General features: G+C 37.5%; 1 protein-coding gene across 2 annotated transcripts in view; it reads right to left on the bottom strand.

The window, feature by feature from the left end:
- YME1L1 (YME1 like 1 ATPase) overlaps positions 1-14,342 on the bottom strand; it is a 61,840-nt gene that overhangs the window by 22,159 nt on the left and 25,339 nt on the right. For both annotated transcript variants that reach the window (XM_036261294.1, XM_036261303.1), the window contains exons 4-8: positions 12,492-12,590; positions 8,968-9,077; positions 7,239-7,389; positions 6,785-6,868; positions 3,271-3,353 (exon numbers count right to left, since the gene is read on the bottom strand). In XM_036261294.1, the coding sequence (XP_036117187.1) occupies positions 3,271-3,353; positions 6,785-6,868; positions 7,239-7,389; positions 8,968-9,077; positions 12,492-12,590 (527 nt within the window). The remainder of the gene's footprint in view (positions 1-3,270; positions 3,354-6,784; positions 6,869-7,238; positions 7,390-8,967; positions 9,078-12,491; positions 12,591-14,342) is intronic.

Here is a 14,342-nt window from a genome sequence, read left to right as displayed (position 1 = left end):
TCTGATTCATGGAATCAGCACTCGCCCATCAGCTTGGACACTGTGATCAGGGTCAGTCCTCATAATCAACCAGCCTGAGGGTCAACCTCACCCACAAATGGGCCAACAGCAATCAAGACTCATATAACCCACACAAGGGACATTCCTGGAACATAAACATCAGGTGATTAGGGAGACTGGACCACGAAGCTCCGCAAGACACTGGTGTGGCTCAGTGGTTGAGCGTCGACCTAAGCACCAAGAGGTTACTGGTTTGATTCCCAGTCAGGGCACATGCCCAGGTCGTGGGCCAAATCCCCAGTCAGGGGGTATGCTGGAGGCAGCCAATCGATGTTCTCTCTCATAGATGTTTCTTTCTCTCTTTCCCACTTTGTTCCTCTCTCTCTAAAAATCAGTACAGAAAATTTTTTTTAAATAAAGAAAAAAGAAACTGAAGAAACAAATAAATGGAAGCATATCCAGGTTCATGGACAGGAGAAATAACATCAATAAAATGTCCGTACTGCCCAAAGAAAATGATAGATTGAACACAATTCCTATCAATATACCAATGGCATATTTTACAGAACCAGAACAAATACTCCAAAAATGTATACAGAACCACAAAAGACCCTAAATAGCCACAGCAATTTAATAAGAAAAAATCTGGAGGTATCATGTAACCTGATATCAAACTGTACTACAAAGTTACAGTAATCAAAACAGCATGGTAATGGCCCAGTCAGTGTGGCTGAATTGGTTGAGTGTCATCCCATGCACTAAGAGGTCAAAGGTTCATTCCTAGTCAGGGCACATAACCAGGTTGTGGACTTGATCCAGTAGGGGGTGTGCAGTAAGCAGCCAATCAATGTTTTTTTCTTATCAATGTTTCTATCTCTCTCTTCCTCTCCCTTTCTCTCTCTCTGAAAAATCAGTAAATATATATTAAAGAAAGAAAGAAACAAACAAACAAACAAACAAACAAACAAAAAAACAGCATGGCAATGGCATAAAAATAGACATGAAGATCAAAAGAACAGAACAGAGAGCCCAGAAATAAACCCATGCCTATAAGGTCAGGTAATACTTGACAAAGGAGGCTAGAACATACAATAAAGATAAGTCTATTCAATAAATGGTGCTGGGAAAACTGGTCAGACACATGCAGAAAACTGAAACTTGATCACCTTTATATACCACATACAAGACTTAAAGGTATGACTTGAAACCATAAAACTCCTAGAAAATAACATATACACTAAAATATCTGACATTTCTCACAGCAATGAATTTTCTAATATATCTCCTCTGAAAAGGGAAACTAAAGAAAAAATAAACAAATGGGACTACAGCAAACTAAAAAGTTTTTGCACACCAAAGAAAACCATCATCAGCAAAATGAAAAGACAACCTACTAAATGGAAGAACATACACAACCCCATTAGCCCTGTGATAATCAGTTAATATCCAAAATTTATTAAAAACTCATACAATTCAAAACCAGAAAAACAATCCAGTTAAATAATGGGGATAGGACTCCTCCAAAGAGGATATACAGGTGTCCAATAGATACATAAAAAGATGCTCAATGTCACTAATCAGCAAAAATGCAAATTAACCCACAATGAGGTATCATCTCACATCTCTCAGAATGGCTATCAACAACAAATCAACAAACAACAAGTGATGGTAAGAATGTGGAGAAAGGAACCCTCTTGCACTGTTGATGGGAATGCAGACTGGTGCATCCACTGTAGAAAATAGTATCGAGTTTCCTCAAAAAATTAAAAATAGAATTACCTTATGACTCAGCAATTCCACTCCTGGATATATATCTGAAGAAATCCAAAACACTCATTTGAAGGAATATATATACACCCCTATGTTTATTGCTGGGTTATTTATAATAGCCAAGATATGGAAGCAACCCAAGTGCCCATCAACAGATGAGTGGATAAAAAAAGCTGATACATATATATAATGGAACATTTCTCAGCCATAAAAAAGAATAAAATCTTACTATTTGTAACAGCATGAACAGACCTAGAGGGTATTATACTAAGTGAAATAAATCAGACAAAGATAAATACCAAATGATTTCACTTATATGTGGAATCTAAAGAACAAAATAAACGAACAAACAAAATTGAAATAGGCTCACAGGTACAGAACAAAGACTGCTGCTTGCCAGTGGGGAGGAGAGTTGGGAGACTGGGGAAAAGGTAAAGGGATTAAGTACAAATTGGTAGACACAAAAGAATCATGGGGACACACAGTACAGCATAGAAAATATAGTCAACAATGTCATAACTATGTAAGGTGTCAGGTGGGTGCTGGAAATATCAGGGGAAGGTCTAACCACTGTACAATACACCTGAAACTAACACAAAATAATACTGAATGTAAATTGCAAAATGAAAAATAAAAATTTTTTACATAATAAAAGTGTGAATTTTATCCCAGAATTCCCAATTCTCTTTACACCCTGTTCTATTTCCATCATAATCCTTTATCACTTAACATCTATTATTTTTTTATATACCATACTCTTGTCCAATTCCTATTAGGATTAAAGTCCACGAGGTCAGATGCATGCTTTAGTTATTCTACGCCAGTAACTAAAACAGGGACTGGCACTGAAAAGACACTAGTAAATATTTGTCAAACTGATAATTTAATCAAACTGATAATTTGTCAAACTGTTTGTGAACCAGCATTCCTCCAATCTATTCACTAGCGATATACATCAGACAGTAAAGTTACAAAGATCAACAAGAGTTTCTATACCCTCTCTGGATGCACTACCACATGTTTACCTGGAAGTTTCCTGAACCCGAACTATTAGGATTTTTATGGAGGATTCATCACGTTAAGTACAATCATTAACTCTATGTCCACCCCTCTCTCCTCTCCAGACAGTGTGAAGTGGGGCTGAAAGTTCCAAGCTTCTAAAAAACGCTTGATTTTTCTGCCATTCAGCCACCATCCTAAAGCTATCCAGAAGCCCACCAAGAGACACCTCATTAGAACAAAAGACACTCCCATTCAAGAAAATTCCAGGAGCTTTAGAAACTCTGTGTCAGGAAAGGTAGTCAAACATCAAAAAGTTGAACAAAAGATGCTCCCAGTGCTCTCATCACGAAGGAAATTATGAATTTTAGGAATTCTGTGCCAGAAACTGGGGGAAGAAACCAATATATGTATATATTTCTATTCTTCACACCTTTAAAATAAAATATGGACCTCATACAGTTAAGGTTTGAAGAGATCAAGGTAAACTTTTGAACTTACTCCTTTAACATGCTCAAAGGTGACATTTTTCATCTGGACAGGATCTACTGCAGAATCAAGCCCCGTTGTTGTCCGGAAGCGGACTAAAGGAAAGAAAATGTTTATATGTTTGACAGATTCATAAAATTCTAACTACCTTATTTTTTCAGATGCAAGAAAGCAAAGCCCAGAAAAATTATATATCTAACTTCACATACATTAAATCAGAGTGAGGAGTAGATACTGGGTCTTCTGGATTTCTAGACAATATTCAAGGTTTTCCTTGAATGACTTAAATTAAAATGACATCTTTGGCACAAGCCGGTTTGACTCAGTGGTTAGAGTGTTGGCCAGTGGACCAAAGAGTGGCAGGTTCAAAGATGTGGTCAAGGGCACCTATCTCGGTTTCAGTTTGTCCCTGGACCTGGTGAGACTCCTACGGGATACAACCAATCAATATGTTTCTCTCACACCGATGTCTCACTCTCTCTCTCCCTCCCTCTTTATCACTCTCTCTCTCCCTCCCTCTTTCTCTCTCTCTCTCTCTCTCTCTCCCTCCCTCCCTCCCTCCCACTCTATCTGAAGATAAAAATGGGGAAATATCCTCGGGTAAGGATTTAATAAAATTACATCTTTGTACTTTCCAATTAAGACTAAGAATTATATTCCTCTTCCCCCTGTAATATCTAATGACAGAAATCTTAAACCAATGGTTCTCAAACTCCAGTATGCATAAACACCACTTCAAATATGTGTTAATGAAGGTTCTCAAGCCATGGCACAGAACCTCTGGTTTGTAGATTTAGGAAAAGGGTGCCATAGAGTTTGCATTTTTAACAATCACCTACAGTTATCCTGATACAACTGGCCAGGGATTTACCCTTTGAAGTATTTTACCTTAATCTAGCATACAAAACTGGCACTGGCATTTAAAAAAAAAAAAGGTGAAGGTTAACACTTTCACTTTTCTTTCTTTTTCTAAATTTTATTTATTTATTTTTTATCCTCACCTGAGGACATTTTTGCATTCATCTTCAGATAGAGCGAGAGGGAAAGGAGGGAGAGAGAGAGAAACATCAATACAAAAGAGACTCATCAACTGGCTGCCACCCACAAGACCCCAATGGGGGCCGGGGACAAACTGCAACCGAGGTACATGCCCTTAGTGGGAACCGAACCCGAGTCTCTCTCGACCACTGGCTGACGCACTAACCACTGAACCAGACCGGCCAGGGCCACTTTTACTTTTCAACAGCCTTCTTCCTCTGACAGCTGTTATTATTTAGCCTTAGGTGATTTATCAGTAATGACATCATTAAGTATTAAGAAAGACAGTGAAGCCCTGGCCAGTTTGGCTCAGCGGTTAGAGCGTCCGCCTGCGGTCCGGAGAGACCCGGGTTCGGTTCCCGCTAAGGGCATGTACCTCGGTTGCAGTTTGTCCCCGGCCCTGGTTGGTTGTGCGGGTGGCAGCCACTCGATGTGTCCCTTTCACGTCAATGTTTCCCTCTCCCTCTCTTCCTCTCTCTCCCTCCCACACTGTCTGTACAAAAAATGGAAAAATGTCCTCGGATGAGGATTAAAAAAAAAAAAAAAGAAAGAAAGTGAAATTTGATAGGATAGTAAAATATGTGAGATCAACTATGGGGAACAAACAAATCAACTAAGGGGAAAAAAAGATTTCTTTTTTATTTTACTTTACTTTTTTTATCCTCACCTGAGGACATTTTTGCATTTATCTTCAGATAGAGCAGAAGAGAAAGAGAGGGAGGGGAGAGAGAGAAAGAGAGAAACATCCATGTGAGAGAGACACATCGACTGGTTGCCACCCACATGACCCCATCTAGGGCCGGGACAAACTGCAACCGAGGTACATGACCTTAGTGGGAAGTGAACCCCCGGTCTCTCTGGACCGCGAGCCGACACTCTAACCACTGAGCCAAACTGGCCAGGGCACAGAAAACTTTCTTAAACCTTTCTCCCTCAGGTAAACTTTCACACTGAACAAAAATAAATGAGTAAACTGAGCAATTTCTAGTTTCTTCAGAATAAGCAAAAAATATGGTCTTTATGATAAACTAAAATATAACAGCCAAAAATGAGTAGGCAAAAATATAGGATTAAAAAGAAACATTTAATATATCAAGAACATACAAGACAGCCCTGGCCGGTTTGGCTCAGCGGTTAGAGCGTCGGCCTACGGTCCGGAGAGACCCGGGTTCGGTTCCCGCTAAGGGCATGTACCTCGGTTGCAGTTTGTCCCCGGCCCTGGTTGGTCGTGCGGGTGGCAGCCACTTGATGTGTCCCTTTCACATCGATGTTTCTCTCTCTCCCTCTCTCTTCCTCTCTCTCCCACTCTGTCTGTACAAAAAAATGGAAAAATGTCCTCAGGTGAGGATGAAAAAAAAAAAAAAAAAAGAACATACAAGACAGAAGAACAGATTTAAAACTGTAATTCTAGAAAAGACACTAATTGGTTTAGCCCACTAAATTACTTTTTAAGGCTCTATATAGATGGACTTAATAAATAATCCACATAAATTTACAGCAGAATCACTTGGACTTGATTAAAAATTAGAGAAATTACCAAAAGGCAGAAGATTTCATACTGTAATATATGTTTTGCATAATTAAAAAAAAATGCCCAACTGGTGTGGCTCATTGAATTGAGCATCATCCCATGGACTGAGAGGTCCCAGTTCGATTCCCAGTCCAGGCACATGCCCGGGTTGTGGGTTTGATCTCTGGGTGGGGGGGGGACATGCAGGGGGCGCAAGGGAGGCAGCCAATCAATGTCTCTCTCTCTCACACACACATCAATGTTTCTCTCTCTCTCTTCCTTCTTCTTTAAAACTTCGATAAAAACTGGCTGGTTTGCTCAATGGTTAGAGCGCCGGCCCCTGGACCAGAGTCTGGGGTTTGGTTCCCGCTAAGGACACATACCTCAGTTGCAGTTTGTCCTCGGCCGGGTTGGGGTTGTGTAGGTGGCAACCAGTTGATGTGTCTCTCTCACATCGATGTTTCTCTCTCTCTTCCCCACCTCTCCCTCCCACTCTATCTGAAGATAAATGCAAAAATATTCTCGGGTGAGGATAAAGAAAACAAGAACATATCCTCAGGTGAGGATTAAAATCTAGGAAACCAGTAACTACTAGAAGTTGAAATAACATTTCACTCCAATCCTTGGAACTTTCACAAAACATTAATTATTATCTCAAAATGCACAAAACTTGAATTTGTACAGTGCCTGAAGAAATTTTTTTTGTAATACACAAATCAATGTAAATATAACAAGCCCTCTGACTTGGCAGATGGTACAATCATAACAGATTAAATTTTTTCTACTTTAATGCAAAAAACAATCTTAAAGTGACCCAATCTGAGAAGTCTTGACTTAGGAATGAAAGGCCTAGGTCCTAGAACTATAAACATCAATGTTTTTCTTTCTCTGTGTTAAGTAGACTGACTATGAAAAAGAAATGGGCACGTAAAAGATTTTTAAGGTTAAATAAGTCAGATAAATAAAAAGAGCCTTTACCAGATAAAAATGGGTTTTTCAAGAGTCCATAAATGCCAAACAGCAGCAGAACAAAGAGAATCAGACGAGTTCTTCTTAGAGAATCTGCAAAAGAAAAAGCCTTAATTCCAATAATACCAGTGAGAAATGACAGCAAATATAAGGTTACTGGTGATAATCATATTATATCACATGCAATTTTGAAACCTGGTGTTCTTTTGCATAATTGCCATGATTTCCTTTCAGCACCCTGTTAGCAAAAATTTCATAAAGGCTTGACTTTGGTTTCTCAGTTGAAAAAGGGAAAATGCCAGCAGATATTTCCATTTCTACACAGCTTCAGTTATAAATATAATACAATATAACCAATGGTAAGTTGGATAATTAGTAGAAAAGTTATTCATAATCACCTGAAGGTGGGGCTATGACTTCCTTTCAGAAACTCCCTTCAAACATGAATGTTAAATTAGCTTACCGTTGGTTTTTTGTGTTAGTGCTTGAGCTTTCAGAAAACCCTCTGCAAAACCAGTTTTAAATGCATCCTGGTGAGCTTCAGGTATGTTTTTGGTTTTCATGAGTTTGTCCAAAGTCTCAACATCTGATCCCCTGTCCCGCAAAAGAAATCCCTAAATATATGAACACAACAGTATTAGCTGACTATGTAGGTAATACTACTCTCCAGAAATATTCTGACCACTCACACACAAAAAATTCATTGAAATTCTAGAATTTTTCATTTCAATGAAAGATACATTAAGATACAGTAAGATACATTTCATTAAAACTTAACAATAAATTACTTAATCCATGGCTAGGATCCTAAACCTGTATTAATCAGTTAATACAAATAAACTTTCTGTAAGAACATTATACTGAAAACAGGTTGACTTAGGGTTCAATAGCTTGATGTTCACACTCCTTTAACCGTACTACAGGAAAATCTCATTAATATATTAAATGTTCATCAAGCACATTTCATATCCTTGGTGCTGTGTAGGTTCTAAAGATGTAAAGATAAATGAACAATGATCTGAATGCTTTCTGTCTACTGGAAAGAGATACATAAATAAAGTTTTGAGACTATTTTAGAAATACTAGGTATGGTGGTAAAATAAATGCTACCTAAAGAAGTCAAGAAAGGCCTTTCAGAGAATGGCATACCACAGAGAACAAACAGCAGGGGCAATCTGACAGAGGGATGAAACAAAAGCCTTTAAAAGTGCTGAAGAACTGCAAGCAATTTAGTATGACAGGACTTTAAAATGATAAGAGAGGAGGAGGGGAGAGGTACAGAGGGGTGACACACTGAAAAATAAGGGGAAAAAAGGTAAGCAGAGGACAAATGATAATGTGCCCTGTGTATCACAGCAGGTGACTTTAATAAAGCAGAGGAATACAATGATTACACGTAATATATTTTAGATAGGTAAGATGGCAGTCTGGAGGCTTAACTGAAGGTAGTAAAACTAAAAGGCATGGGTACTACATGAGAGTCTATAACCATTTCTTGCCTAGATTACTCTAACAGTAGTCTACCTATGCAACAGAAGTGGGAGGGGATGAAAAAGAGAGATTTAAGAAATATTTAAGACCGGCCGGTGTTGCTACATGGATTGAGCATTATCCCATGGACTAAGAGGTCCCAGTTCGATTCCAGGTCAGGGCACATGCCCGGGTTTCAGGCTCAATCCCCAGTAGGGGCATGCAGGAGGCAGCTAATCGATGTTTCTCTCTCAAACTGATGTTTCTATCTCTCTCATCCTTCCTCTCTTTAAAAAAGAAAAAACAATAAAAAATATTTTTAAAAAGAGAAAATAATTGTTAAAAAAAATTTAAGAGGCTGGATTGGATCAACAGGATTTTCGTGATCAAGAGGACTTAGTGATGTGGGAAGTGAGAGAAAATGGACACATCAAAGTAGATCAGCAGGCTTCTACCTTCAGTGAATGCTATTCATAAGAAGGCATATAGGTTGGTAGGGAGAAGAAACAGAGGAAGATGTCTAATAGGCCAGTGGAGAGACAAGTTTGACACCCAGAAGAGTTGTATTTAGGATTATAAGGGATATTCATCCTTTATCATAAATAGAAAAATGGCAGAAAGTCAATAAGCCCACAAAAGAAATCAGATGTTGAAGGTTCTAATTTTAATAACTTGAAAATTACTGCTCTTTCAAACAAACAAACAAAAAAACGTGTAATTACCTTCACAAACGATGGTGCTATATACTGTGTTTCTGCTAATCTTTCAGAGGTAGACTGTAGACGTCGTGTCCTTGACTTTAACGTTTTAAAACTCCGAGACTGTATGAAAACTGAATGAAACAGTATCACATTTACTTCTCATTTTAAACTTTTACAAGACAACAATGCCTAAGATTCAAAATGCTGACATCATACCTGTACATCCTAGGTTTCCATCTTGTTTTTTAACACAGTTCTTTTTTCCCGACACTTCAATACGCTTATTAAAATGGACTGACTCTATATAATTAAATTTACTCTTTTTGGGGGTAATTTAAAAATGTTAAAAACAACAACAACAAAAAAAAACCCATAGATGAGTAGCAAACAAAAGTGTCTCCTAAGGAGGCACACTCCTACATGCTATAAGTAACCAGTATTAGTTATCAACTCCACGACTATACATGTATGTATTTAAACACATGCTTTTTCTATAAAAATAGTACTAACTTCCTGTGATTGTTTTCTTTCATTTAATGTACCATGAACATTTTCAAAATAGGTCAGAAAGTACAATTCAGTTTAATAGCTGTTTATAGATTTCCAATTTTTATCTGAGTATAGCAATTTATTCAACCATTTCTCTACTCCAGACGTTGTTTCCCATTTTTTAGTGTTAAATATAATGCTTCATTAAAATTCCTGTACCTATTATCTTTCAGTACATGTAGACTAAATTCCTAAAAATAAAACTGTAACATTTATATGGTTTAACACTAAGAAATTGCCCTCTAGAAAGCTATTATAAATTTATACACCCAACAATGATTATCCTTTTCACCAAAGCCTTTGCAAAATGGGTAATATAAATCTTGTTAATTTAATTTGTACAAATCTAATGGGCAAAAAAAGTAGCACCTTGTTTTATTTTGCATTTTAGATTAGCAGTAAGAATAAGTTTTGAAATTTTTTTTTACTTCTAATGACTATTTTTATTTCTTTAGTCAATTGACTACTCACAACCTTTGCACATATTTTCATTTGTAGAATATGGATGTCATATACACTAAACTTTAATTATGTCTATTTCAAACACTTATTTTAATGCCTTTGTCTTTTAATTAAGTAATAAAGTAATTTATAAAATTAATGTAGCCCTACCTTTTAATCTATAGTTTGCTGCATTGTACTTTGATTAGAGTTCCATCCCCAAACTACAATTTTAAAGGCAGTCTACTGACTATCTAATACTTTGAGTTGTTTTTTACAGACCTTTACCTATTTGGAACTTTTGTTTTAATGTAAGAAAATAATCTGATTAAATTTATTTTTACACTCAAGTTTAAAATCAACTTCTTGATTTTCATAACAGGTCTTTACTGGAGTTGTACTGAATTGATGAATTTGGGTATAAATTGACACTGTTATAATAATACTAAGTCCTTCCAAAAAGGATTGTGGTGGGGTTTGTTTTTTTTTTTTACTCAGCTCTTCTTTTACTTCCTTCATTTAAGTTTTCTATCTAGACACATAAACATGTATGTATACATTATGTTACGTTTCTTGTCAGAATAAAATATTTAATGGGTTTTGAAAAACTATAAACAGCCCTGGCCGGTTTGGCTCCGCGGTTAGAGTCGGCCTGTGGTCCAGAGAGACCCGGGTTTGGTTTCCGCTAAGGGCACTTAACTCGGTTGCACTTTGTCCCCGGTCCTGGTTGGGTCCTGTGAGTGGCAACCACTCGATGTGTCCCTTTCCCGTCGATGTTTCTTTCTCTCTCTCTCTCCCTCCCTCTCACTCTATCTGAACAAAAAATAGAAAAATGTCCTCAGGTGAGGATAAAGAAAAAAAATGAATGTTTAGTTGTCATCCTCCTATTTCCTAATTAATTATACAATGCTCTCTGCATCATTGTCATCAACCCAAACATTTTGTTATGCAGATTTTCATTATGGCTCATTACTAATTGTTTGTAATTTCAGTTTTGATATTTCCTTTCAGCCACAAAGTACTCAGAAAAGTATCTTTAAATTTCCATATATTTAGGTATTTTTTAGCTACCTTTCTGTTATTTCAGTTTTATTATATGATCAGAGACCCTAACCTCTGAGTTATAAATGTTCTGAAAATGAAGATATGCTTCATACCCAAATACATGGTCAGTTTTTGTCTCCATGAATATTTAAAATTATGTCTTCCTTAAGTATACTTCTGTTTTCTGCACTAACAATTTTTTTCAGAGGATTATTGGTCTCTTTGTTCAACTTGGTGCCTTTCTTTCAGGCTCCAAATTTTCCTCAAACATTTGGAGAGTCTTGTTAATCCATTAATAAACTTCTTCAAAACTACCAAGGTGGCAAATGTATTCAGACTACAAAATATAGACTTGTGGTGAATGAGCAGGATACCTTCAGTATATGATTCAAGTCCAAAAATAATCTGGAGTAACTACTGTTTTGTTTCGCTCTTTGGCATCAATGTTCAAACCAAGAGTCTTCAGAGACAAACTCCTCTCAACACACACACACACACACACACACCAATAATGCAACAGTATCTTTTTGCCAATTGTAGCCTAAAATTTAAAAGCGGCATCTGCTCTGTGATTGGCCCACTTCTGGATATCTTTCAACTGTTGACTGTATCAACCATCCCAGAGTCCGTTATTATTGATTCAAACTTTGGGGTTTTTCCTAAATTCCAGTGGAAACAACAGTACACCGTACCCCTCTGATATCAACCTGAATTCTATAAAGGTAAAAAGCATGTCATTTCTATTTATCACTGTCACCTAAAATCCATCACTAGTGCCTGATATATTATCATATAATAATGGTAAAAAAATATGAATAAATGCACATTTGATTTCGCTATCAATTTGAAGTCATCTATTTTATAAATTATGTAAAATTCTCACATTTCTGACCCATTGATAAAATTCTTTCTAGCCCTGACTTCCTTCTCATTTTTCTATCTTGCAGTGGGATTTTGAAAATAAGGGGAAGTAAACAAATGTGCTTAGTTAATTATTTTGAAGCAGGTGTATATAAGTACCCTAGACCATGTTTTACAGTGATACTTACCATTCACACTCAAAATTTAGCTCCTACTTTATATTTTCCACATAAATAATTACATAGACATACCCAAACTAATCAATAAAAAAATACTCTATAAGTTTTACTGTGGGCTACAAATAAATGTTTACAATCTTTAGCATCATTAAGAAAAACAAATCAGCCCTGGCTGGTGTGGCTCAGCGGTTAGAGAGTCGGCCTGCAGTCCGGAGAGACCCGGGTTCGGTTCCCGCTAGGCGCACGTGCCTCAGTTGCAGTTTGTCCCCGGCCCTGGTTGGTCGTACGGGTGGCAGCCACTCGATGCGTCCCTTTCACATTGATGTTTCTCTCTCTCTCTCTCTCTCTCCCTCCCGCTCTATCTAAACAAAACATGGAAAAATGTCGAGTGAGGATTAAAAAAAAAAAAGAAAAACAAATCAGAATCTATTAAATACATCTATTTTCTTCCAAAATAAAGTTGCTTCACACCTGGCCAGTACTGAAGATCCGAACAAATGCTCCTCAGAGTTCTTGAATGTTGTCTGTACAAGCAAGAGGAACGTAAAGTACTAAATACATCTATGTAACCTGGAGGGAAAATAAAAAAAGTAAATGTTCTAATTGCCAAACTATAAAAAAATTCATATAAAACGTCATTTTACTAAGTATTTGAAAAACCAAAATATGTTTTGCTTTTTATCTGTACATATTTTTATAAATATCTAAAAGCACTGCTGATCTAAATATAGTTCTTCGTCACTTTACTGTCTATCACCTGTTAAACTTTGTATCTGATATACAAATAGAACAGCCAATGAAATTAAATTTAAAGCAAAAGGTAAAAGGCATATATGTTTAGCTAACGTTACCTTTAGTGTAGGGCATAAAAAGGTAAAGAATCATTATTTCCTAGAGAAAATTTAAAAACCTCTAATGAACAAAGTGATCTCTTAAAAGTTTCTGCAGTCATTTGGAACAAAGAAAGTTCCTTCAATAGCTATAAGCCATGAATACTTTGGGGCTCTTCCTAATTCCTATTTTTGACTAATGGGCCCCATCCTACTTTAGATCCATGAGCCTATGAAAAGGGGACGCAGAAAAAACAAAAACTGTGGTTCTCATCTATCCTTGTATCCCAATTAGGATTCAACAATTCTTCTAAGAACCCATAGAGTGAAGTCAGAAACCCCTTCCTAATACCTCTGCCTGTCTAAGCCTAGAAAATGTCTGGCAGTAAGAGAAACAACCTTATAAGGATATGTAAATATGAAAACTAGAAGAGCAATAATAATAAGACAACAACAATAACAAAAATTTTACTCTACATTTCATGAATTTTACTGAACATCTGCTATGGGACCCAAGTACTTTAATAAATTATTTCATCTGGTCCTCTAAAATGAGATAGTTATTTCTCAAACTAACATGGGAAAAATAGCAATTTAGAGAAATTAAATAAATACCACAGTCAAGCCCTGGTCAGTTTGGTTCAGTGGTTAGAGCATCAGCCCATCGACCAGTGAGTCTCGTGTTCGATTCCAGTCAAGGGCACGTACCTCGGTTGCAGTTTGTCCCCAGCCCTGGTCAGGGTTGTGCGGGAGGCAACCAGTCGGTGTGTCTCTCTCACATCAATGTTTCTATCTCTCCCTCCCTCCCACTCTATCTGAACATAAACAGAAAAATATCCTCGAGTGAGGATTAAAAAAATTAAAATAAAAAAATACCAGTCAGCCCTGGCCGGTTTGGCTCAGTGGTTAGAGCATCAGCCTGTGGTCCCAAGAGACCCAGGTTCGGTTCCCGCTAAGGGCATGTACCTTGGTTGCAGTTTGTCCCCGGCCCTGGTCGGTCGTGCGGGTGGCAGCCGCTCGATGTGTCCCTTTCACATCGATGTTTCTCTCTCTCTCTCTCTTCCTCTCTCTCCCTCCCACTCTACCTGAACAAAAAATGTCCTCGGGTGAGGATTAAAAAAAAAAAAAATACCAGTCAATCAGAGGCAGGACTGAATTTGATCCTAATGTACTCATCACTCTTTTTGTTGTTAATCCTCACTCAAGGATATTTTTTCCATTCATTATTAGAGAGTGTGGAAGGGAGGGAGGGGGGGAGAGAGAAACATTGATGTGACAGACATATCAATCAGTTGCCTCCCACATGCACCCCAATCTGGGCCAGGGATCAAACCTGCAACCCAGGTGCGTGACCCAGACCAGGAATCGAACCTGTGACCCTTCTGTGCATGGGTGGATGCTCTAACCACTTGACCACACCAGTCAGGGCTACTCCTCACTCTTAACCACTAAGTCTTCTCTCAGGAAGAAGGCAGTATAGCACAAAAAGAGA

The sequence above is a fragment of the Molossus molossus genome, unplaced genomic scaffold (assembly GCF_014108415.1).
Source record: "Molossus molossus isolate mMolMol1 unplaced genomic scaffold, mMolMol1.p scaffold_m16_p_1, whole genome shotgun sequence".
NCBI lineage: Eukaryota > Metazoa > Chordata > Mammalia > Chiroptera > Molossidae > Molossus > Molossus molossus.
The sequence above is the reverse complement of the archived record's forward strand: the minus strand, read 5'-3'. Positions and strand labels throughout refer to the sequence as shown.